The following is a 25,308-nucleotide window of genomic DNA, read 5'->3' as shown; positions in this document are numbered from 1 at the left end:
AGCAATAAATTTATATCTTAGTTAAAATTAATTATTTACATCCACGAGTAATTGATTTGCTAGACATTTTTTTTTTAAGTTTAGCAAATACGGATATGGAGGGAGGATCAAACCCTACAATCATAATATCACTATGCTCAAAATTGACTTTTTTTTTTTTAATTTTCGAGAGACAATAACTTATTAACTAACTAATCTTTATTTTAATTATTTAAATCATTAATATATTACGTGAAATTCTAACAATTGCTGTCTGCTATTAACCAAGGTGAAATTTCCTTTATTACAAGAAAATTAAGATGTGTTCAAAATTCCTATTTCGAACAAAAAAAAAAGAAGTTCAAACCTCCTCGAATGAAGATTAAAGATTTCCCAAAAAGATTTTTTTCAATATTTCTATTTTTTTAGTACAACAAATAAAGATAGGTACGACAAATAGTTTAGTCATATTCATATTGGTCTAATATTTCTAAATTTATTTAGTTAATAAGTAACCATTAACGAAATATTTCACAATATATATATAGAAGTACAAACTTACTCTGAAACAAAGAAAATTGAGTTTTTTTAGCAATATGTATTAAGAATAATTAAAAATTGTCAAAGCAGATGTAGCTCAACAGTAATTAACCTATACCACCAACAAAAAATGCACGAGTTCAAACCCGAACCCCACCCCACATATTGTACTGAAAAAAATTCAAATTAAAAGTTAAAAGTTAAAAAATAACGACTTACTTCTAATAAGATGAAGATGGGGAATACATTCTTCACACTCCTCCAACTCTACTTAGATTTGAAGTTTATTCTTATTTCTGAGCTCGACAACCTCAATCAAATCGAAGATTTCCCACCTCAAACATGGATGCCAATGCCATTGGCCAATACTTCTAACCATTCAACTAGGCCCCCATTAAACAGAAGAAAATAATAATAATAATAATCATATGATACATACAAAACTCCACTAATTTTGTAGCTATATCACTATATTACCTGTTAGGCTATGCACATCAGTTTTCTTCATCAGACTCAAAAGACTGCCGTTTCCTCAAAGATTCAATCACATCCAAGTGCAAGGCATTTCTGGTATTGTTTCCTCCTGTACGAGACTTGAGTTTAGGCAAACTTAGAGAACTGAGGGGCGGTGTCAAAGCCCCTTTATTCACCTCCTCCAGTACAGTCCTCGCTGTGGCTGCAGCCGCTGCATCAGCAATGGCTGAAGCAACTTTCGAGTCTTTTTTGAGCTTTTTGGCTAACTTGTTCATGGAGCTTCTGGCATGAGGAGGAACCTCCGGAGAAAGATAGCTGGTCGACTTCTGCATCTCGTTGACAGCCTCCGCGACGGTCGACTTCGCCTTTGCTGCTTCGTATTTTTGGATGTCGTAGAGGAGTTCCTTTTGAAGCTGCTTATCGGCTACCAATATGTCGTCGATTTCGTTCTTGTAGTCTTTGAGAAGAACTCGAAGACATTCCATCAGGGAACCTGTTGATGTTGTTAAAGAATATGAATAAAAGATTAAATATCAAGTATCAGTTCATGCGTTTAAGTTTTAAGGGTGATATTTCATACCTATAAGGGGACTGTTCTTGCTTTCCAATAGTCTTTTCAACTCTATGAAGATGGGGACGGTGTTGTGGATGAGACTCCTTTTCACTGCCTGAGTTATGGCCCTTCCTCTGGCAGTAGCTGCAGATGCTGCTCCGCTGTCCCCTCCTTCCTCATCTGCATCAGCAGACTCTGATGATGATCCACGATTTACCGATACTCGGATCTCTTTACAAGCAAGAATAGCAAAGGTGTCCTGTGCTTGCAGTCAAGGGGAACTTGTAAGATTCTAGTTTGTGAACCAAAAACAACATAAAGGAGTTGGATGCTTTCAGATTTGTACCTGCAGAACAGATTGTGCAGTGGCATCATCTATATTAAGCATACCATCTGATGCTGCAGCAAGAATCTCTGCACATAACTTGGCAAAAGTGGCCAAAAGGTGTTCGGGAGCCATTTGTTTTAGCAAAGAAACATAAATGTGCATTCTCTTGGACCTCGACCGTTCATCGTTACCTCTGAAAGAATAAGGTTGATAGGATAAACAAAAGATGATCATTTTCGGTTATGGGTAATTGAATAACAAGTCATGGAGTTCAAACATTTCTACCGAATGGAGAATAGCCGGCTCTCAGCTCGTGAAGCCTTCGAATCATTATGTCCAGAATGGGCACGACAGTCATTCAGGATATAAATTGCTTCTACAAAACTGTTGTAGGCCAAAAGTGGCGCCTTCACTGCAAATTCAGTTTCACAATTCAGTTGTAATGACTTGACCAATACTTATAACCACGAGAACGGTTGGTAATTTAACCTTTTAGGATGTTCCCGAAAAGGAAATCTGCTAGTTGACGAATCTTCTCTGATTCATCAACCAGTGACAAGAGAAATCGAAGAAACAGAATCCCTCTCCATTTCACATAGTCTCTCTGAAAATTAAAGTAGTACTACTCATGATTGTTGCTCATTAACATGGAAAGGTGAAAATTCAGAGAAGTTTTTGGGGATGGGGAAAGGAAGATTTACCTGTAGTAATCTTGATAGAAGTATAAATGTGTGTCTTCTGACAAGCTCACAAGGGTCGCGAAGACACTTTGTTATCTTTTTAAGGTTGCTGTTCAATTCAGAGTTAGTGAGATAGCAACTTGGAATAAGCATTTATTTAGGAAAAAAAAACAAAAAAAAAACAACTTCACTGTCATTGTCACTGCCATAAATATTTGAGTCATGTATTAGTCTTACCAATCAACTAGAGCGGTATAGCGTACACAAAAGTCAGACATCATGATAACAAGGTTGTTGCGAAGAGCCGCACAGTCACTATTTCCAAGCTCCTGAACTAACATAAAAGACATAAAATTTCAGCCGACTAGAGTTGTATCGTAAGTGAATTTGACAATGTAAAAGGCACTGAGAAAGTAATATAACTTGAAATCTTGTAGATGAAAACAAGGAAAACGTCTGAAACTCTAGCACAATCTTACCTTTGGTATTTATTTATAGAGACATGAGCATGTGTATAATATTATGCAAGAAAGAACTCCATAAATAAACAAATCAATGAAAATTTATAAGTAGGTGGAGCACTTCCATTCTATGATGTATGTCTGTCTACTGGAAAGAAATTATATGATTGAAGTCATGTAATTGTTGCGAAATTATTCCTTTGAAACCAGACTAACGCTAGAAATCTACTTGTTTAACAACATTCGTTCAAATCATCGAAAGATCAGGTTTCAGTGATATAAAGCTGAAGAATCAAGACCTAACCTGTACAAATAGAGGAATGTAACTCTTTGCACGCTTCTCGTCAGCAAGGCAAATCTTTCCCATTGTCAACCATGCTTGAACGTATAAAGAAGGGGCAATTTCCTTTAGAGATACTGTTTGTATCGGTAGTTTATTCGATTTGGGATCACGGTTACCAGAAGTGATAATGGTGTGGAGCAGTGGTATGATGGTAGTCATATCAGCAGATGGACAGATGAGAATCAAAGAGCCAATGGTGTAAACTGCAGTAATTGCTTGTGACAAGACCTTGCTCTTCGCAGTTGCTTTCTTCCCCATTCTACTACCACTTTTAGGAGGTGGTGTTATGAAGTTCACATCTTTTTTTGCTTCTGCATGCTTAGATATGTACTTCTCCAATATGTGAGAGGCTTTAGAAAGCAGCTGGTTTACCCATTTTAGGATGAGGGCATCGGCTTCAGCAGATTGCGAAGCCTTTCGCTTGCACAATGTTTTAAGTGTTTTTACGTGAGCATTCACCTAGTAAAAGTGTAGCATACAATTATATTAGATGACCACAGTCAGTAAGTCATGTGTAAGGAAAAAATATGAAGTATAGAACTTAATCCCTGATGGACAGGATTCATATACCAGTACAAGTTCGAAAGATGAAATCATCCATAAAAGTGGGTGAAACTAGTTATTGAGTTCAGGTCACAGCTAACTAGGATATTATCTACAAGTTTCTTGACAACTAAATATTATAAAGTTAGGTGGATGTCCAGTAAGATTATCCGAAATACGTGTAAACCAGCACACGCTATCACAAATAAAAAGAAGAAAAAGACAGAAGTATTGGTGAATTGTACTCTTGAGTCTTGATTATCTAAACAACAGCAGTAGAGAAATAAACCAATAATGGTAGGGTGTAAAACAGAGCCAGAAAGCAATCATTTTGGTGCATACCTCTGTTGAATGCATGCTGAACTCTTCGATTCTTTTAAGCAATTCGTGAGCCAAATCTGCTGCAGGTTCAGGAGGCAGCTCAAGAGAAACATTAGAGATGGTTTGCAAGAGAAAAACTCGATCTCGAGCCCACGCAATGGAATTTGACTCCGGACTGTTTTCGTCTTCGAATACACCTGCTGGAGCCACTGAACACTGAAACGCAGTCCTACCATGATTATCAAGGAGTTTCCAGTGATGGTGAAGGAACTCCCAGTCAACTGCCTTCACAAGATAAGCTGATACTTCCGATATCAGGAACCAGGCACCCGGGGGAGCTGTCCACTTCTCTGGGGGCAAAGAATGGCTTAACCAAAAAGATTCAGATGTCTTTATAATTGTCTGAAGTGAAACAGAAATTGTGCGCTTTAATCGATTTTTTTTCCCCAAGTTAGCACAAACTTTCTTTACCCAAGGCATTACCTCTGAATGACTTATCTCTTTAAGAAGATCCAATACTCTTTCAGGAAATAACAACTCAAATTCCCTATTTGAATCAATGGTTTTTGATCCATCACAGGGTAAACTTGAGGATCCAACACTAGACAACCGGTCTAGTACTAGCTCTTGAAACAAGTTTTCACACTCTTCTTGAATGCTAGATTCATTATCAGCAATTAAACGTGGAACAGATTGTAGCCACTCGACAATTACACTTTCATCTGGGAATCTACGGAAGGCCTATAAAGTAATCACAAATTCAGCATAAGACTAAGATAAGACCAAGAATGAATGAAAAGTTTAAATTGTAGCTATAAGCATGCATAACAGAATTGAATACCAAAATATAAAAAACCCCATAGAAGATAATCTATGGTAAAAGAAATTTACAATATCCTACAACCACTGGATGCTCAATGGTAACTAAAAGTATAGTTTATCCCTAAAATGCAATGTGCCGGAATGCCATTTACCCTCGTTTAAGACACAAGTTCATTTAAAAGTATAACTCAAGACTGATAAATTAAACTTATATTTATAGGTAAGTATTAGTTATTAATTTTTAATTGTAATTCAAGGTCTATAGAACCTATCTTCTATATTACTTATTGACTTCTACCATCATACATCTTCGAGCCAAATAAAGGTTATACAGAGTTACAAATTCAAGCTTCTATAACTTATTCCTACATATCATCTGAACGAAAATGATATAAACTTAAAGTTCTGAAGCTTATACTTGATAAACCCAACTTAGAAATGTAAGCCAAATTTCTCTCAATTACTTGAACTGAAATTTACCTCAGAAAGAGCTGACATTGCAGCTTTCCGTATGCTAACAAGTGGGTCTGAGCAAGCAATTCCCACAGTCTTCAGCATATCTCCATCCATTGCTCCATCCAGCAGGGCTGTGCACTTGGTAACCAGAAACAATGCAGCCTTCCTAACTGCTGCCTTCTCGTCCACACACCGTTTTCGCAAAAGATCAAGAATTCCACTTCCATCCGTTCTGAAATTTCTGCCATCAGACCCCAACACTTCCTTCAATAAGGCCTTATTCTTGTCATTCTCAGATAAGAACGCCACAAGGTGTGCTAAGTTTGATAGTGCCCGAGCACGAATTGCAGCACCCGCATCTGAACAACGCTGAATCAATGCTACCAAGCACTCATAACCCCATGAATCCTTCAGTTCGCTTCCCGAATCAACAGCCAGCGGATCACTCAAAGACGTTATAAGCATTGATATAAGATCAACAGCTAACAGCCTAAGATTAGACTTCCCTCGTGTCATCTTCACTACATAATCCACAAACCCAATTTGATCCTTGAATTCCATCACTTTAACAACCTCCATTATTGAATCTACAGCTAGACCACGAGGCTCGGATTTCTCTGGTGCCTTCTGAACCAAATACCTTGGAAGATTCACCAGAGCGTTCCTAACTCCATCGGATTCATTTGCCACATTCACTATTTGAACAGTCACAAACCCCAATGCAAATGTTCGCGCCTGATCTTTGTGATGAAGAATCAACGGTGACAGAGACTTTATCACCTCAGCGGCTGTATTAGCCATATCCCCATGCTCGGGACGCAACGTTGCACTCAAAATCCGCGAACATAAATTGGTTAACTTACTATAGATGCTTAAATTAGTGCATACTTCAAGTGCCAAAACCGGGATGTCAATTACTGTTTCAACCAAAGACTTCAAACTATCCGGAAATCGATCTAAATGAATCAAACCCATCAAAGTCTCTAACCTCTCAAGCACCGGATACAAAACTCTAGCATCGAACGCACCATCGTCGCCTCCACTATTCAAACTCTGCCTCTGAGAACAATTCCTCAAACCCATAACCTTAACACCGCCCTTCCTCTTCCGTTTGGGAGCATTGGACTCCTGATTTGGATTATCCTCATCCGGTGGATCCCGCGGTCGATGCTTCAAGAGTCGCCGAATAGACCGGAGAAACGAGAGAAAATCCATCGGATTGAACAGTGTAAAAACCGGCGCATTTGGGGCTAGAATAAGGCACAGATAGACTCTAGAGGCTAAGATGGAAATGCGAGAGGAAGGCTCGTCCATGGCGGAGGCGATGGCGCGGACGAGAGAGGAGGGAGAGAGAGATTTGGCGGAGAGGTCCTCGTAGAGGCGGTCGAGTGGTTCTTGTTCATCGGTGCCGGGTGAGTTGTCGGACAAGCTCTGAAGATCGAAGAGAGCGGAATCGGAGAGCGGCGGCGGAGGATGGGAGTGGAGATTTGTGGAGTCGTCGAAATGGCGGACTTGTTCGAGCTCCGTGATAATGCGGGATATGGCGTCCTCCATGGCTGTGAAGTTTTGAGCGTTCGACGGTATCGCCGTCGTCTGGATTCGGTCATTGTGGCGGCATAAATCTTTGAATTTCTTTAACTTCCCGCTTAAAGCATTCTCGCAGTAGCCTCTCACCGGCTGCCACGTGTACCCTAAATTCTATCCCATTTTTTTGGAAAATTTCCCAAGGCATATTGTCTTCCATTATCACAAATAATCTCTTCAATCATTTGAACAGGTCAACGTATTAGACAATGAATAAATGAGTATATATAAATAACTTATAGCTTATGAGAGGAAATCATTTACATAACTAGATTGGAATAGTTGCTCACACAAAGAACATAGTGTTAGAGAGGTCCTCGAGTGTATCCTAATCGTGGTGAGGTGGAGGGGGCTGGAAAAGGCGTGTATGGCAAGCTCCCTAAAAACTGGGAGAAATTGACTATTTGATTTCTAATCTTCGTATTCATAGTCTATCACGTCAATATCGTATTAAAAATAATGCAGAGTCCACAAATATTAACAAATTATTTATAAAAGTAAAATCACACTGTGAGTAAAAGGAGTACTCCCGTATTTCCATATTTTCTTTCACATTTTTTCATACCCTTCTTTAAACCAATGAGCCTACAATCTTCGACAAAAAATAGAAAAGTCACTTATTATCAAATCCTCCGTCTTATATAATCGTTGATCTAAAAAAATATACCTATGTAAACACAAGTGAATATTAAACATTTTGAAAATTAGTTGCCTCGTGTGATACACAATTTGTTAACGCGATTTCATTTAAATATTTCAAATCATCATGTCATTACTAGATTTTATTTAAAAGTAGTTGATATAATTGAATGATGAAGTGACCGTAGCATAACAAAATTATGAGAAAAAAGCACAATCTTATGTCGCATTACATTCATTTTCTCTTCTTTTTGCCACGTTAAAAGGAAATAGCCTTGGTTCTTAGAAAAAAAAATTGTCATTTTTTCTTTAAGTACAACATGTGTGGGTGAGGGTTCAAACTCATGATATTTTAATCAAATATAGGTACCTTAACCATTTGAGCTATGCTCGGTTTCACAGACATTTTGTTATTTTAATACTTTCTCACTTTATTTTTATATTAAAGACCTTTCATAATGGGTAAAACTTATGTGAAAAAAAAGGAGAGACTAAATTGGTAATTTTTTAAAAAAATACCGACATCAGTAAACCTATTTTAGAGATAAAATTAAGCGAGCTAAACAGTGTTTCAACGGTAAATTCTAGGAAAAAGAAAATGGAAATAGCAGTTGTTGATACAGTAAAGCTTTATTACAATTTAAAATAGAGCGAAACACGAGTCCGTTCCCGTTCCGTTGAATGTCGGAAATTGATGGAAAAGATTCGGTTTATTCCGTTTAATGGATTATTAAAGGAAGGGGAGGAAGCGGAAGCCTAAGGGAACGATATTGGTGACGTTGAAGAGTCCGAGAAATGTGTTTCCGATGCGTTGCAGCGGCGAGATGAGGCCGCCGAACGACGGCAGCGCGGCGTCGCAGTCGGCGAGCGGCGTCGTGACGACGAGACTGCAGTTGTCGAGTAAGAAGGAGAGCAGCAACAGAGGCGCATCCAGAAGCATCGAAAACCTTCCCGACGTGTCGGTTTTCACCGACGAAATTACGGTTCCGGATCCACATTGCATTTCCACCCCAGCATCTATTTCAATTTTCAATTTTCAACACATACATAATCATTAATCAACTCCTAAATTTAATTGCTTTTAAACAATAGCAAAACAACGTTACAAAAATATTTATTTATTATTATTAATGGGTTAGCATGTCAATTTTGTCTTTGCCACGATGACAACTAAACGAGATAAATGTAAAAATAGATTTTTTTTAATAATGAATTGTCAATTTTTTAATGGCGTCGAGGATAAAATTTGATTCGGTAAAGAGCCAAGTATTTTCCTTAAAAAAATTGACAACTTTTTTAAAAATAGAGAAACACAAAATTAGAAAATTTTTGTTTAAAAATAATGAGTGGTCAAATTTCGATGTGGAAGTCTCACTACGCACCTTGCAAGACTCTAACTGATAAAGGGTATTATCCCCATTCAGTCACAAACCTACTACGCCACCACGCGCCAGTAATAGCATAGGGATAAGTACCGACCACACATAAATATTGTCCTACAACATCCTCCTTCTCTCTAACATGTAGGAGTAAATTTTCAATTTTATCTATAATATGAGGTAAAATTATAAACTATTAGAAATGACACCGAATTACGTCTTACATTAGCACTATCTACAATTGGTACTCAATTCCTTTTATAAACATAGAATGTCTCCATTAGCCTAACGTACTTTTTAGTTCAATAAGGTGGAGAGATTGAACCACCGAACCTTTAAAAATAGTACTATACGTTTTTATCTATTAAAAGCATACATAATTATAGGGAGGAGAAAAAAAAAGGAAAAAGAAAGGAGGTTTAAAGTTAGAACTGACTTGGAAATGTTGGGGTTAGAAGTCCAGAGATGAAATTGCCATTAAGAGTGCAATAGAGAGTTCCTTGGACGTGTGTAAGACCAAGAAGACTTCTTATCAAATCCAGTTGACTCAAACTCACCGATGCCATCCCCAAAATCACCATTGAAAAACAAATACACTCAGATCTCAGCCACATTATTCCCACTTACAGATCCTTCAAAGAAAAACACAGTAAATTGTTCAGTGAAATGATAAAATTATAAGTTTGGAAGAAGCTCAATTTCAACAACAAACTTACCGTCAAAAACTCAACATGTAATTGGTGCGCCCCTTTTATGGCCAACGATTCTGGTTCATTCAGAAATGCCTGCCCTTGCCCTTGCTTCAATTTTCATTTTTTATTTCTTTAACTAACTATTTAATTATTTACTTTATGATTTATAAAATGTACTAAATATAGAATATTTATTGGTTTGCTGTTCTGTTATGTTTACTGTATTCCTGTCCTATAGTAGTTTTAATTAGCTTTCAAATACATTATTTACTCTCTACTTAATTATCAAGTAAATGAACATCACTCGCATCAACAACAAAAATGATATTTCATATCTCAGAGTCAGATTTAAGACTAACAAATAACATTTAAAAGAAAAAAGGGAAAATTTTTCATAAATAGGTTAAACGATATAAAATATAATACAGAACAGGAGGGAGGGAGGGAGGGAGAGAGGGAGGGAGAGAGGGAGGGATTAGGGCCTCAGAATAAAAATTGTACTCAGCAGAGGAGAGAGAGAGAGAGGAGGTGGTGGGTCCCACTCCCAGTGGGAACTGCCAAGTGTTATTCTTAGAGATCTCTTATATATGTGGTATTAATTTGTATGGGGAGAAGAGTACTAGACGGAGGAGGTGGCGGTGGAGAGGGCGGCGGCGATGGCGTCGGCGTCGGTGGAGGTGGCGGTGGTGGCGGCGGTGTCTTTGGGGTCGCCGAAGATGCGCTGGCGGAAGTCGGAGACCATGAGGGGAAGGCCCTTGCGAAGGGAAACCGACGGCTCCCATCCGAGAAGCTCCTTGGCCTTTGAAATGTCGGGCTTTCTCTTGTGTGGGTCGTCCTCTGTGTTGGCTCTGAACTCTATCCTTGCATTTGGATCTATTGTCTCTTGCACTACCTGCACGATAATACCCTTTTCATATTTCTTTTTACACATATGAAAAATAAGTATATGATCCGAACATAACTCAATTTCAATTGGCTAAAACATTTATCATATTTATTCATGGTCTAAATTTTGAATCTTTCCCTTCTATTCTCGCTTGTTGATTTGTCATTAAACTTAAAAAGTAAAATTATATAAACAATTTAAAATAGTTTCGATTTCGATTCAGTTTTGACAATTTTGATCCTGACATTTTCAAACTTTTTTATTTAAGTACTTTCGAAACATCTATTTTGATTCTTATACTTTCATAAATGGACCATTTTGGTACTTTGTTTTTATTTTCGTCTCATTTCTATTCAATTATATATATATATATATATATATTTTTTTTTTTTTGATAACTCGAAGCTTTGCACATCAAGAATTTTTTGTATTAAACTCACCCAGAGACCTCTAAACCAGCATGACAATGAGAACCCAAACCCTCTAGGATATCTTTTGAGAGCTTTTTCAATTATAGTTTTAACACAACACTCCCCAAAAGATGATAATAATAATAAACCTTGCCCATATCCATTCAAAATTTTGGCTATGCTCTGCCTATCATCGCTTAACTCACACACCAAAAGAAAAAAAAAACGTCACTTTTGATCTTTATAAGTCAAACTTCATCACTAATCTTCAAACTAATTTTGAATTTGCACAAATTAAGGTTTTTCTAAATTTAAAAAACATATACTTTTAAGAGGGAAAAGTGATAAAACTTAGGTTGCAAGAAAATTGACAATTAAAAACGAAATAATTACCAAATAGTACCTTAATACTTTGATAAGATGTAAGATTATTTGTTCTATATGTTGGTCTTTATATTTTGAAATACATTAGTTTAGTGTTCAAGTTTTACATCAAATTTCAGTTGATCCATGGTATTATATAACACCAGTATCATATAAAATCACTTATAAATCAGACTTATTTTAAGCCACAGGATCAATTTTTAGAATGGATCTAAGTCTCATCACTAATATAAAGTAATTAACGATTGAAATTTAAAAAAGATAGGGAGAAAAAAGTTGACCTGGGCAAGTTCAAGCATAGTGAATTCACCGGGGTTGCCCAGATTGAAAGGCCCCACGTGCTCCCCTTCCATCAGTTTCATTAGACCATCCACCTGTCAGTTACAGATCATACCCAAATAAATAAATAATAATTAAATTTATTCTTGGGATTATCTAATTTCACTGGGATATTATATTTCAAGTTTAAATACTATTTCAGTTTATAAAGTTTCAAAATGCCAATTTTAGCTATAGCACTTCTAATATATACTAAAAGTTCGTTTTGGTATTTATCCTATTTACAAAATACACTGAAAGTTTTTAATAGAAATTTATTGCAATATTTCAAAAAATTTATTAAAATTGAAGGTACTAAAATTCTAAAATGAATTAAAATCAAGACTAAAAATCACCAAAATAATGTTTAAAATGGTCATTATATTTAAACTTTGCATTCAATTACCAGATCAGAAACGAACTGGAAACTACGGGTCTGCTTGCCGTCCCCATAAACTGTCAACGGCTCCTTTCTCAATGCCTGTGGGGGTTGACAGAGTAATTTTATTAGAGTTTTTAATTTCAATAATCTGGCATGTAGCCAATATATTAATCGTTATTGTGATGCAAATAATAAGTTACTTAAAAGTCTGTCACTAATTAGAAGCTTGGCCAATATATTAATTATTATTATTATGCAACTTTATAACGAATAAGTTACAATTAAAGTCGTCATTAATTATAAACTTTTATTGGGTGTAAATTCTATGGTCTTACCTGCTCCTATAAGATTGAATAAAAACTCAAGGTAAATTAAAGAGAGCACGAAACTGAAATATCACCATCAGGATCGAAATTGACCAAATCAGTGTTGAATGGTGATACATTTCTTATATTCTAAATTTAGACCACTTGACTTTTTTTTTTCTTATAGAAAATAACATCTAAAAAATAAGAAGAAAAATAAAGCGAAAACATAAAGCTTTGTTTAATAACCATTACCTTTTTTTGTTTTTAAAATTTTGTTTCCTCATAGTTTATTTAGTGTATCTTTTACATTTTTTACATAGAACTTGAATTCTTAGTCAAATTTCAAAATTAAAAAATATATATATATAATAAGACAAATAAAATAGAAATTGAAAATAATGTGTATAAGCTTAATTTTTAAAAGTAAAAAAATATAAAAAAATTAAAATGATTATCAAACTAGCTCCTTTTAACATCTATAGCCCCACAAAGAGAAAATACTTGGTTGCTCAGCACCAAACACCACCATTAAAAATTTGACAACTCATTATTAAAAAAAAAGTTTATGTTTTTCCATTTTTCTGTCACAAGATTGCATCTTACGATTGGGGAGCCAAGTATTTTTCCACACGATAATACTACTCATCCATTAGCATTCATCTTTGTGCACACAATTATACATCAAATTTTCTAACACAATTTGCTTGAAATAGGAACTAAGAACCGAGTACAGCAACAAAAGCGTACCTGTGCTACGAAATTGCTTACAACTCTACCGTCATCGATGCACATTCGTGGCCCATAAGTGTTGAAGATCCGAGCAATTCGTACCTGCAAGAAAATTATGGATGATTCCATTCCAATTGCCACTGCAAATTCTAAGTTTCTAAACTAAAATTTGATCGGAAAAACTTTCAGTAAAAACGGATTTAATTTGCGACCTCAATTCCAAGGCCTCTGTGGTAATCCATGGTCAGAGTCTCCGCCGTGCGCTTCCCTTCGTCGTAGCAGCTCCGTACACCTGCGGAGAGAAGGCCGACCGGCGGCAAGAAGCACGATCAGTAAATGAGAGGGAAGAAGAGGAAGAACAGAGCCTGAGCAGGGCAGCCATGGCAGAGGATTACCGATGGGATTGACGTTGCCCCAGTAGGTTTCAGCCTGCGGGTGTTGAAGCGGATCGCCGTACACCTCGCTGGTGCTGGTGAGCAAGAAGCGAGCGCCGACCCGCTTCGCAAGCCCTAGCATGTTCAGTGTGCCCACCACATTGGTCTTGTGATCTCCATCAGGTTAAAGAAATCAAATCTCACAATCATACAACAAATGGTTTCGAAATGATCATGCCGAAACAACGCGAGAAAGAAGATTGGATGCAAAGAGAAAAAACATGGACAATCTCAACCAAATATCAGAAGAGAACAGATTTACGAGAAGGAAATTCCAGTTCAATCTCAACCAAACATGCTCCGCGCTAGTTCTTCAGCCTAAGATTAAGAAATTGAGAATTGAAAGAAATTCACGTTTTGAAAATCGGAAAACAAAATTCATGTAATAAGAAAACCGGAGGAAGAACAAGAAGGATATGATTGTCTTGACGGGATTGAATTTGTAATGCACCGGAGAGGCAGGGCAAGCCAAGTGGTAGATCTGATCGACTTCTAGTAGAATCGGCTGAACGACGTCGTGTCGGATCAGTTCGAATCTCGGATTTCCGAGGTGATGAACCAGATTCTCCTTCCGGCCGGTGAAGAAATTATCAACGACGATCACGCTGTCTCCCCTCTCGATCAGACGGTCCACGAGGTGGCTCCCAACGAATCCGGCACCGCCGGTGACGACGATCCTCAGATTCCTCTTCCTCAGCCCTGGCGGAACTTTCCCCGGCGAAATCACCCGCCCTAGCCCTCCTTCACGGCGAGTTTCGTAGAGAACTCTCCGCGTAGGGATCGTCGACTCCAATTCAACAAACGGATCCAAAACCGCTTCCCGGGGGTGATCACGGAGCTCCGGCGGCAAAACGAAACGAACAACGTTGAAGAACAGGGTTGCAATGGCGACACCGACGAAAACGAAGAGCAGACGCTGCTCGCGAAGCACGTATTGGATCGGATTTCTGGATTTGCCGGAAGAACCTCTGGGAGACCTCGGCGGATCAGCCACGAGCTGTGAAGACGCATTCGGTTGATTTCGCTCAGAAATCATCTTAAAAAAAAAAATTATGAATCTCTCTTTCCCGAGAAAATTTGCAGAGAATTGAATACGCAGAGATTACGGTTCGAGATTGAAAGTTTCAAGAAAATTCAGAGAGAGAGAGTGAAAAAAATTAGTGTTGGAAAGAAGAGGAAGGGGAAGGGGGTGGTGACTTTCATGCATGGAAATTTCGCCGTGTAATCGCTTCCTTTTAAAGGGAGATTTTAAGTAAATAGGATCCGACTTATTGTTTTGTAAAATAGTAATAATATACCCTCCATTTTTTCAAATAACACCAAATAAATGAATAAATAAATAAATATATATAGCTAGATTTTTTTCAGTACGCTCGTCTTGATTTTGCTTCCCTGACTCGAGAGGTATCAAAAGTTTTTTATATTAAACTCATCAGAAAATTCGAACTTGAAACCTCTGAATCACAATACACCTCAAATACTTGTCAACTGAAGTGTCCTTGGGAGCTAACTCAAATGTAATATAAAACATAACAACTAAAGCTTCCGTTATATTTGAAAAAGAAAATGAAACAACCTGCATATAATCCACACATCTTCGACAAACTCAAAAAAAATAAATAGTTGTAACGTTTTTAAAAATATATATTAAATTTATGGTATCCAGTGAAATTTCCTTTTCTTTTTAATTTATAATTATTATTGCTGATCTCTCAGACTTTTGAATACATGTATAAAAAATTTATTGATTTGATTTTGTGGCGAACACATGCAATTTTTAATTAATTATTGTAAATTATATATTTTTGTGGGCTCATCTTCGTCCTAGGATGAGATGGAGCTAAAGAAAATAATAAAAGAGTAATTTCCCTCCCCCACTTAATCTCAACCCCAAATAAAATGTGATCAAAATAATCTCACGTCACTTCTAAAACATTAGCAAAAAATAATAATAATAAAAAATAACAATAAGGCATAAGATTCGAACAGATTCTATAGTAAGAAAAAATAGTTTTTGGGAGGAACACAACTTGTTCTAAAAGAGGCGTCGAGGAGAGAGTACTTGAAATACAAAAAAATTAATAATATGGTTGAGTTGGTTGGGCATTTCCACAGTTTTGAAATGCCTCTTAAAAATGAGATATTGAAGAAAGAAAAATTCTGATAACTTTTTATAGAAATGATTTACTCCTTATAATTTTTAATTTTTAATAATTTAATTTTTAAATTTTAGTAAGTAATAATTTAATTTTTATAGTTTAAAATTTGTAATAATTTAGCACCCATCCAATTGAACAGGACTTCTTATATAGGTGAAAGATTAAATTTTATGGACTAAACAATTATTTCAATAAAAATATAGAGATCAGAAGTGTTTTTTTAACTTTTTTTTTTTTAACTAAAATAAAGGGTTGGGATTTGAGCCAATTGTACAATAACACGACAGCAGCAACCTCTATTTCAATTAAATAAGATTATTTTGAGACATAACGTGGCCGATCATGTCTGCAAGTCCTAAACCATTTACTAATAACCAAATTTTTGGTTCATATATTAGAAATTCAAAATTTGAATAATATAATTTGTTTATCATTATGTTAATTTTTATTTTGTGAAAGAAGTAAATTTCAAAGTTCGAAATTTATATAGTTCGAGTTTATACGTAATTCATAAGATTTAGCATGAAATAAACAATGTTCACATACCTAATGAAGACTCAATTTTCCAAGTCGACGATACAAATTCAACCAATGAACCACACACCCCCTGAAAAAAGGAGGGGCAAGATGATAATCATCATCATTTCAAGGAGTTAATATTTCCTGTCATTGTCATTATTTTCTACCCTAATATCGTTCGTCGAAAAATGAATTAGAAAATGATATTTTGAATAATACAACTGTCAGAAAAAAAACGTTAGTAAAGAGAGAATTAAACATATTAGTCAAAAAGATGAACCAATAGACAATTAATACATATTAGTCAGGATTTTGGGGAAATTAATGACATTATTCACTGAAAAATTCAACCATTCATAGAAATATTGTGATCGATCAGATAATATTCACTAAAAATTTCAACCTTGTAATAGTGCACTTCCAACTATGTTTAGAAAAATGGCCTAATTTCCAAAGGAGTCATAAATAACTAACGTAATTGATTATATGTATATATACAAACAATGAAAGAAACTAAGAGGTCATTTCTATTCAGGAGGCTTAGCAAGTACAGGGGCTTGGCTTGACAATTTTAATAAGCCTACATAACACCTCCCGACGCGTACGAGTAACCCAAATGAGCACGAAACCGAGCTACCCAGACGCGACTCGCTACAACTACAAGCATGAAGAACATTATATGAATGAAAAATCCACTTACAGATTAAAGCAACGAGCTTAAGTTGGGAAAAGACATGGAGAGATCCAAAGATGTTGAGGCCTTTTATCAGGGAATGTAATCTGCCAAAATTCTCATATACTAAATCTCGAAGATTGGTTCGAAAAATCGTATTAGGGATTACTGACCGCAGAAACAGAGGTCTAGAAACGTCGGATATCTTTTGGTGGCTTGAAGTTGAGGGGGTGAGTTTCAGGGGTAGCATTTTCGTCCTCTTTCCACATTTTAATTGTCTTGTCTGCTTCACAAGTAATAAGCCTCGAACCAGTAATGTCATAAGAGAGAGCATAGATACCAGCTTCACTATCCAGTGAGCCTGAAATAGAGGATTCATCGACTTAAAAAAAAGTTCCGGGTAAATTGATAAATAGGAGAACAGAAATCATAACATTCATACCGGGCTGTACAATTGTTTGTGATTGCTGAAAGTTATGGCCACTCTTCCAGTCCCAGAACCATAAACTACCATTGTCACCTTCACGACAGGAAAATTATTGTCTTAATATCAGAAAATGTAGATGTTAATTAAGTAATGCATAAAATGAACGTAACAAGCATCAAATTTTTATAATGTTAATGATTTAGTCCTATGGAAAATACTTGACTCCTCACCACCCTTTTTGACGACTAAGAGACATGCAAAAAAAGAGTTTTTTTTTTTTTTGTAAAAATAATGAATTGTCAATTTTTCAATTTTTCAATTCTGGTGAGGACAAGCGGTAAGTGTCAAGCATTTTTCTAGTTCTAATTAACAAGTTCTCTTCTGTAGAGACTTTGTTCATTGCACTTCACAAACCACACGAGTCTATATCTTTTTAAATTCTTCAATCAAGCCTTTCCCAGCCATGCTCAGGGAAGATAAAATCCGAGGAACCCAAGAAAAGAAAAATATTAATATGTTCCAAAATAAAGAGAATGAACTTAGTTTATCCGGCAACAATTTCCATCCAAAATGTTGTCACGATAATAAATAGTACCTCCAGTCACCATAACTCCCTCTTCATTGACAGCCATAGCATTGATTATAGTCTTCTGTTGAGATCTGAGCAAAAAAGAAGCACAGGGTTGGAATGTCATGTATTTCGGAGTTCGTAGTACTACACACATCTATGTATTTGTTCTTTCAAAGACAACTGATATATTTGCGAAGCATGAAAAAATATCTGTCACTTGTCAAATAGGAGGAACACTTCTACAGCAGAGGAAAAAAGATAAAATGTAAAAAATAAAAGCTTGCACAAGAACAATATTCTTGGAATTTATCGAGGTACTGATAATTGATATGAAACAAAGACTTTCACGAAGATCGCATACAATGATACAACTGAATACAATCTTCTATTTGCTTTTTTTTCTAGATTTACTAAACTCCACACAGCCCACCCACTTCAAAAGTTAAAAACTACCAAAAGGCTCGCCTCGTCATAAGCAAGCAGCAAAATTAACAGAGTCATTACATGATTAGAGTTGGAAATGGAGACTCGTACAAATCCAAGGATAGAAATGACAGAATATGTTTTCTATAAGTTATTATTTCTTGCTTTCCTTCAAGTATAGCAGAATATGTTGTGTCGTTGCTCATAACTCTTTAGCTTTTTTTCCCTATAACTCGGCGCATCCACACCGACACAATGCTTGGACCCGAGAGACATCAACGGTTTTTGGTATTAAGTTCACCCAAGGGTTCAAACACAAGTCCTCGTGGTAGTTGATACCACAAGGCCCCATGCCCTTGACAACAGGGCTACCCCTTCTGGGATTATGAGCAATGTATTAACAAGATAAAATTCCAACTAATTTTCAAATTATATGCATCGCGAGCTTGCTAGAAAACTCACAGCATATTGTGCACAAACTCCCCTCTAGGAAGGTTAAATTTCTTGATGTTGTCAGCTGAAGCAGATGCAAAGCTGTGCCTGGAGAAGGGGCAAGATATAAATATTATAAAAATGTAAAGCAGTGAGATTGGTAACTTATATGGAAAAATGTTGCTTTACTATTTTGCAATGTCATACTCTTTAGGATGCAGTGCCATTGCTCGAACAGACTTCTTATGGTATGTTAGAGTTGTCATTGTCTTTCCTGCAAAGCAGAGAAATGAAGTATGAAAATGAAAGCAAAACTTAACGGTTTAGGAATAAAATGTATCAGATTACCATATCTAAGATCCCAAAACTTAATGGTTGTGTCATGGGAGCCAGTCACAACTTGTGGATCCTGCAAATACTCAAATACTATAATAGTAAGAAACACGGTTCTAATAATCCCAGCACTATTTTCATTTCTAGAAAAATTTGTAATCATCCCAGCACTATAACAAACTCATCAGGGCCTGATTATGCAGGAATGAGGGAGGCATCAAGCAAGAAAGAAGAGCAACTGATGTTATTTACATGAACAAGGAGAAAATAGTGATCTAAGAAAATTAGACTACATGAGTAAAACGTTTAGTTTATTGATAATAAATTACAATGACCAACATATTCAAAAGAAAGGAGAGAAAGATAGAAAAGGATACCGTGGGTCGAGTAAAAACTGAGCAAACTGTGTTATCGTGCCCAGAGAGAGCATGAATTTGCATCTTACTTCGGATGTCCCATACCTGGAACAAAGATGACGTGTCAACCAAACAATATATTCTTGTAATGCTCACAAGGAAATAACCTCACTTAAATGATACCACAAAATTATAGATCAAACAAACTGGTAAAATTGGATACCCGGCAGACAGAATCACGTCCCCCAGTAAGCAAAACATCAATTGTTGGATGAAGGGCCAAACAGTAAACGCCACTCAGATGACCATGATAAGAACGAATTACCTGAATAGAAATTTTTTTAGAAATTAAATTCGTTCCTCACAATTTTATATCAACGATTGAGCTCCCTATAAATAAATGAAAAGAAAATATTTAAACCTTATTCTGTTCCAGGTCCCAGCATTTAACTTGTTTGTCATCACCAGCTGAAAACATGTAGGTATGCTTGTTGCTGACAGCAAGACCTAGTGACAAAATAACATATTTAGATATATGTCAAAAACATCAATAAGCCACAGTAATATTAACTATGCTAGGATATAAATGAATACGAACTGACCTCGTATTTGCTCAATATGACCTGTCAATGTGAGTTTTAACTTCCCACTTGCTACATCCCAAATCTGATGGATGAAAATTGAAAAGATCCAATCAGAGGGAATGACTCAGCATACACAATAAATTCATCACAGGTAACTGAACTTTCAATGTCAAGTTCCAGACCATGCATCAATACTTCTAATAATTATGTGACATTTATTTTCAGTTAATCTTATTCTGTGACCTACAGAAAATCTATAAACCTCCCCAAGTTCACTGAATCCAAGACTGGGGCTAACTATCATGTCCTACCGCATTTCATAGCCTAAAACCTCATTAAAAATGAATTTTGATTCCACATATAATAATATAGGTGGAGGTAAATGTTAGAATCCATATAAATGAATTAAATTTACCCAACCCATCAGCTTAAGCTTTTGGGTTGAGTGGTGGTTTATTCATTCTTAAGATGGTATCAGAGCGGGAGGTCCTGTGTTCGAACCCCTGCATTGTCGTTTCCTCCCCACTTATTATAATTTCCACTTGTTGGGTCTTGATGTTGTTTTCCAATCCCACAAGTGAGGGGGAATGTTAGAATCCATATAAATGAATTAAATTTACCCAATCCATCAGCTTAAGCTTTTGGGTTGAGTGGTGGTTTATTCATTCTTAAGAGTAAAAGAAAAAAAAACATGGTTAATAAATAACAGCCATGTTTGAAAGTAATCCGGATCCAAATGTAACATGAATATTGAAGAAAAAATTGATTGTGAGGGGGATCCAAATGCCATGAATATTGAAGAAAAAATTGATTGTGAGAGATGTAGGGTGAAAGGAGAACCAGCTCAAATGTTGCACATGGGATTAAGCAACCAGCATGGATTCATCCCTCAGTTTGCTCTTCCCCAGTTTGGTGGCTTAGTGTAAGAAGACTGACGAGTATGCCAATCACTTATTTCTATTCTACCCTCTGATGTATCAATTGTGGAGGTAAATAGTTCAGTTTTTTTACTGCAATAAGGTTCTTCCTAGCAACGTTGAAGAGTTTCATCTCCAAGCTTTTTCTGGTGTCTGGTGAGAGGCTCGAAAGAAATCTAAAAACCCCCCTTTAGCAGGGAGGAAAGACCATTCATGAATTGTTAGGATACTAGTATCTTTAATGCTGCATTCTCTTTCTTCAGAATTTTGCAACTACTCTCTCTTTTATCTTGATCAAAACGAGAGTGCTTTTGTAGTCTCCTTGGATCTAGCTTGGGTGGATATCTTATCAAGACTCTTCCTGAATATTTTGATTTCAACAGGAGGTCTTTTTCTTTGATTTCTATAAATACATTTACATAAAACTATTCCACATCTATCTCTTAAAACCATATTAAATTTATAATAAACATTGTCCCCAAACATTTTGATCCATATATTTCCAGCACCATACACCAATCTTGGGATTTATTCTGTGTCACACAATTCTAGGAAGAAAGAAACATGTTCCTACAATTATCACTAATATAAATTCTTCCAAGTTTCATCTGCAGAAAAATTCAAAGATATTGACATTTATCAAAGGGCAAAACTATAAAACTAGAAATGAGGACTATAACAAACCAAAATGGATTAAAATAACATCAAAATTAGATACCTTTATGGTGCGATCTGCTGAACCAGTACAAAACCACGTGTTACTGGGATCAAAAGCAACAGATCTTACCCACCCTAAGTGACCGCTTATGACCTATAAATTAAAAAACAAGCGTTGATGGTTTAAGAGAAGGAAGCAGTGGATATCAAGCGCAAAATACATTCAAGAAGTCATGAAATGGAGGATTGACATGTTAAATGGGCAATAAGGAAGTTGATTAAAAAAGGCATACAAATTGACACGATGATATGGGGTCATAAGTAATGAGTGTTTTTCAAATATAGTCTACTTTCTAGCCCCAACGTTATTTTCAATCACAACTTCAGAATAGAAAGCTACAGTATAATTGTCAAAACTATAATATACACCAGTTAAATTGTGGAGTACTGGATGTTCATATACAAGTTATACTGGAACATAAGATTAAAACTTCAAACCTCATCCCAGTTTGGCAGTTTTTCTCATTTGATTTACAATAAATGCTGAAATATTGATGATATCCACAATAATGAGAAAAAAAAACAGCAACAATAAACTAACCCTATAATTTCTCCATGGAGCATGCCAAACAGGACGTGGCCACTTGCTTGGAATTCTTTCCATAATTGCAGACGTCGACATCCTATAAGACCAAAAGCTAAACTATTTGAGGCAAAACCAACAGATACTCTAAAAAAGGTTGATAAGAAACTGCAGGCATAAAAGCCAATACTGCGGAGAATGAAGCTCGATTTTTGAGGGAGGGATTTAAGTAAGTGGCATAAGCCAAAAGAATCATTCAAGATATGATATATCTCAAAAAAAAAAAAAAATCAAGAGCACGTAATATAAAAATTAAGAACTGAAGTGCTTTCTATGTGTAGTGCTTGATGAATGATGACTCAAAAACTAATTACATAGGTTCACTAAATCAATATCGGATTAGTCATCAATTTTGAGGTAACTCCCTCACAGTTTAGATGCTTAGATTGATAACAAAACACAGAAACAAGCAACCGTTCGAGAGGGTTGCACTCCCCCCACTAGTCTCTCTCACAGAGTACAAAACAAAAGCATGCCCCTAACCTTGGCAGCCCCAAAACATATATTCTCCCTCCCACAACCTAGGACCACACAAAAGACAAAAACTAAGGTCCTTCCCAAGTCAACCTCCTAATTGTCAGAAGAGGGGGATTACCCCCTTTGCCCCTGCGTACATAAATATTCCTAATAGGAGGTCTAACATCAATCTAGAGAGATCTGTGAAAAAACACTTAAAATTGACTAAATCAAATATGTTCAGACATCCATATGCCTCTGATCACTGGAAAAACGAGAAGGAAGCAAAAAATAAAAAAATGTAACAAAAAAATCATCAGTTATTAAATTCCATACATCAATGAGCACCATCATATGCTTCCTCCGTCACTAACATATAGGTAGGGTATAAGAAATGCACAAAAATTAGAAAACCTTTCAGATGAACCAGATGCAGATACAATAGCAGAGCTTCGTCCCTGAGGAGCACCATCATTTCTGACAACAAAAAAATAATATAAAAAGATTAGCAATAATCCCAACCCAGCAGAAAAAATTAAACTCACATGAAATGAACAGGAACGCCAATCTCTTTTTCACTAAAAAAAAGCTTAAAACAAAATTAATTATTCGTAGTTACAGACATGAACCAATTGGAACACTTTCCATAAGAAACAAATTAACCTCGTCAACAGAAAACTACCAACCAAAAGGTGAAGGGAAAAAAAAACCCTCAAAAGCACTTCCTAGAGAACCATTTTGGTAATCTCAAGGGCTTCCCATCTTATCCCGCCACTTTGCAAAATCTTTTCTTTCCTTCAACACAATGCTTACGCAGAAAGTATATAAGTTCTTCTAACTCTTTAAAGACATGACTTTAAATTGTCATCAGTTGGGAAAAAATGTCTACAACTTTCGGAAATTTCACTCCAGATGCCCAAAGAGAGGATATGAAGAAAAGGAAATCCAAATAGCATTGGTAAAAAAAATAATAAGCACGACATAGATGCATGTAGAACAGTATAAGCATATAGCTTATAGTTCACTTTAGTATGCACTATTCCATGTGGAGAAAGAAATTGAGAGAGAGAACTTACTGTGCGTTCGGTTGCACGGTTGGACCAATAACCAGAGCATTATGTGTAGTGGCCTTCGCATCTCTAGAATCGTCCGGCCCTGCATTACAGAGAGATCCACCCAACTCAATAACCAAATTATTGGTGATAAATTTGTGAGAATTGAGGTTAGTAAGATAGAGCAGATCTGTAGTTAGTAACTAAGGTACCACCTCAGCTGATAATCGTTAGGAATTTATGTTATAGACGTCAAGCTGGTAGTTAGGATCTTAGTGGGGCGTGTGTTCGAGAGTATTGGTCCTTTGTAATAAGGGTTCCGTATAAATATATAAATAAATCCGAGCTTAAGTCTTATGGAATCCCGTTCCCTGTCAAACCTTTTAACAGATAAATTCCAACCCTAACCTACCCAGGAATCCGGCCATTAAAATTCGGAGGGATAGAATTAGCCTATTAAAAAATATAAGATGAAATGAAAGGATAAATATACCAGGAAGAGCGAGGGCATTGGATGGCGCTGAAGTTCCAAGAGCGTCAGGAGCGGCGGAACTTGCTTGACCAGTAGGCTTAGTGCTCGTGTTATCTATCCCTCCATACTCAACACTGATCTATGAATTAAACAGGATTCACAAAGCATAAAACAAATTTTCCAATGCCGCTCAAAATAACAACCGAGTACTCCAAACGCTGTTCGTATTCAATGGCTTAAATCATGTAAGCAAGAAATTAACTAACCTTGTGACTGATGCGAATTTTTTTACTGCATTCAGAAAAGACACGGAGAAAACGCATGGATCAGTCCGTTAGAACTTCCAGGCTTTTAGAGCACCAGAAATAAAAATCTAAAGAAGAAAAAATCAATCAAACAGAACAAAACATAGACACACACACACACACAATGAACTTTTACAGTAAACTTACAAAACTACGAAGCTGAGAAACGAATTAAAGCCATTAGCATACCTCTCAGAGTCGGGAGGAGCGACATGGCCGTGAACAGGAGAGAAAAGGTCTAGGGCTCTTTTGAGAGATTTGAAGCTTAGCTTCTTCAAGGACTGCGGCTCTACTGGCTCCATCTCTAAGGCGGGGCCTGGCATCTTCTCCTCCTTCTACGGCCAGAAAATGGTCGGTTCTCCGACGGAGCTCCGATTCCGATTAGCACCACGGCGGAGCTGAACGCGCGGGAGCTGTCTGCTGCGAGGATCAGTGGCGCCTAACCTGGTGTGAGTTTACAGGAGTACCCAGGCTTGTGAAGATAGTACTCATCTCGAACTCTTCGTCGCTCAGCATAATTGGGCCCAGAGCTAAGCCCATTATACTTTCCCGAGCCGGCCCATAACTGCCTTCTCTGTACATCTTTGGGCCTGAAATAAAACTCCTTGGTGGCCCAATTCTCAGCGCGTCAGTTTCTGCAAATTCATTTCTTTTTAGAAATAGTTTATTTTAAAATATGAAACA

The 25,308-nt window shown here is 36.5% G+C and overlaps 4 protein-coding genes across 7 annotated transcripts; all 4 read right to left on the bottom strand.

Annotated features, from left to right (window-relative positions):
- Positions 1 to 543: 543 nt before the first annotated feature.
- LOC111009846 (binding protein) lies at positions 544 to 7,123 on the bottom strand. Its single transcript, XM_022283069.2, has 10 exons — positions 5,525 to 7,123; positions 4,244 to 4,963; positions 3,320 to 3,817; positions 2,792 to 2,883; positions 2,576 to 2,663; positions 2,364 to 2,478; positions 2,160 to 2,286; positions 1,893 to 2,067; positions 1,574 to 1,805; positions 544 to 1,486 (listed from the first exon to the last, which is right to left on the bottom strand). Exons 1-10 carry the CDS (start codon positions 7,052 to 7,054, stop codon positions 1,014 to 1,016), a joined length of 4,050 nt encoding a protein of 1,349 aa, XP_022138761.1. The 5' UTR covers positions 7,055 to 7,123; the 3' UTR covers positions 544 to 1,013.
- Positions 7,124 to 8,294: 1,171 nt separating this feature from the next.
- Positions 8,295 to 9,723, bottom strand: LOC111009877 (phylloplanin). Its single transcript, XM_022283108.2, has 2 exons — positions 9,539 to 9,723; positions 8,295 to 8,740 (listed from the first exon to the last, which is right to left on the bottom strand). The coding sequence occupies exons 1-2, from the start codon at positions 9,714 to 9,716 to the stop codon at positions 8,454 to 8,456; spliced, it is 465 nt and encodes a 154-aa protein (XP_022138800.1). The 5' UTR covers positions 9,717 to 9,723; the 3' UTR covers positions 8,295 to 8,453.
- A 380-nt stretch (positions 9,724 to 10,103) lies between these two features.
- On the bottom strand, positions 10,104 to 17,103 carry LOC111009636 (UDP-glucuronic acid decarboxylase 4). The gene is made up of 9 exons (XM_022282777.2): positions 17,024 to 17,103; positions 16,351 to 16,411; positions 14,064 to 14,681; positions 13,607 to 13,754; positions 13,424 to 13,503; positions 13,230 to 13,313; positions 12,199 to 12,273; positions 11,756 to 11,848; positions 10,104 to 10,686 (listed from the first exon to the last, which is right to left on the bottom strand). The coding sequence occupies exons 3-9, from the start codon at positions 14,679 to 14,681 to the stop codon at positions 10,414 to 10,416; spliced, it is 1,371 nt and encodes a 456-aa protein (XP_022138469.1). The 5' UTR covers positions 16,351 to 16,411; positions 17,024 to 17,103; the 3' UTR covers positions 10,104 to 10,413.
- PRL1 (pleiotropic regulatory locus 1) lies at positions 16,351 to 25,096 on the bottom strand. 4 transcript variants are annotated; one of them, XR_015792192.1, is made up of 19 exons: positions 24,814 to 25,096; positions 24,586 to 24,610; positions 24,341 to 24,458; positions 23,872 to 23,950; positions 23,210 to 23,272; positions 22,298 to 22,379; positions 21,758 to 21,850; positions 20,141 to 20,204; positions 19,960 to 20,045; positions 19,762 to 19,863; positions 19,560 to 19,643; positions 19,198 to 19,258; positions 19,057 to 19,123; positions 18,880 to 18,957; positions 18,019 to 18,083; positions 17,439 to 17,516; positions 17,170 to 17,357; positions 17,024 to 17,103; positions 16,351 to 16,411 (listed from the first exon to the last, which is right to left on the bottom strand). XR_015792192.1 is itself a non-coding variant. In XM_022282774.2 (18 exons), the coding sequence occupies exons 1-17, from the start codon at positions 24,945 to 24,947 to the stop codon at positions 17,185 to 17,187; spliced, it is 1,452 nt and encodes a 483-aa protein (XP_022138466.1). In that variant the 5' UTR covers positions 24,948 to 25,096; the 3' UTR covers positions 16,771 to 17,103; positions 17,170 to 17,184. The 4 variants fall into 4 exon arrangements, 3 of the variants coding, with proteins under 3 accessions (XP_022138466.1, XP_022138468.1, XP_022138465.1); XM_022282774.2 differs by lacking the exon at positions 16,351 to 16,411 and having other exon boundaries at positions 16,771 to 17,103; XM_022282776.2 differs by lacking the exons at positions 16,351 to 16,411; positions 17,024 to 17,103 and adding an exon at positions 16,771 to 16,980.
- Positions 25,097 to 25,308: the final 212 nt, after the last annotated feature.

This window comes from Momordica charantia, assembly GCF_013281855.1.
Source record: "Momordica charantia cultivar OHB3-1 chromosome 7 unlocalized genomic scaffold, Mcharantia_2.0 BLBB01000007.1, whole genome shotgun sequence".
Taxonomy (NCBI): domain Eukaryota; kingdom Viridiplantae; phylum Streptophyta; class Magnoliopsida; order Cucurbitales; family Cucurbitaceae; genus Momordica; species Momordica charantia.
The sequence above is the reverse complement of the archived record's forward strand: the minus strand, read 5'-3'. Positions and strand labels throughout refer to the sequence as shown.

Coding starts and splice junctions, on each gene's coding strand:
- LOC111009636 (XM_022282777.2), bottom strand. CDS start 14,681: ATGATTTCTGAGCGAAATCAACCGAATGCGTCTTCACAGCTCGTGGCT. Junction 13,504..13,606: donor GGGCAACGTCAATCCCATCG/GTAATCCTCTGC, acceptor TTCTCTCCGCAG/GTGTACGGAGCTGCTACGAC. Junction 13,314..13,423: donor ACAGAGGCCTTGGAATTGAG/GTCGCAAATTAA, acceptor ATTTTCTTGCAG/GTACGAATTGCTCGGATCTT.
- PRL1 (XM_022282773.2), bottom strand. CDS start 24,947: ATGCCAGGCCCCGCCTTAGAGATGGAGCCAGTAGAGCCGCAGTCCTTG. Junction 24,611..24,813: donor GCTCCTCCCGACTCTGAGAG/GTATGCTAATGG, acceptor TTCTGAATGCAG/TAAAAAAATTCGCATCAGTC. Junction 24,459..24,585: donor AAATTCGCATCAGTCACAAG/GTTAGTTAATTT, acceptor TTTAATTCATAG/ATCAGTGTTGAGTATGGAGG.
- LOC111009846 (XM_022283069.2), bottom strand. CDS start 7,054: ATGGAGGACGCCATATCCCGCATTATCACGGAGCTCGAACAAGTCCGC. Junction 2,664..2,791: donor TATACCGCTCTAGTTGATTG/GTAAGACTAATA, acceptor TGAATTGAACAG/CAACCTTAAAAAGATAACAA. Junction 2,479..2,575: donor TTCTATCAAGATTACTACAG/GTAAATCTTCCT, acceptor TTTAATTTTCAG/AGAGACTATGTGAAATGGAG.
- LOC111009877 (XM_022283108.2), bottom strand. CDS start 9,716: ATGTGGCTGAGATCTGAGTGTATTTGTTTTTCAATGGTGATTTTGGGG. Junction 8,741..9,538: donor TCTAACCCCAACATTTCCAA/GTCAGTTCTAAC, acceptor AAATTGAAATAG/ATGCTGGGGTGGAAATGCAA.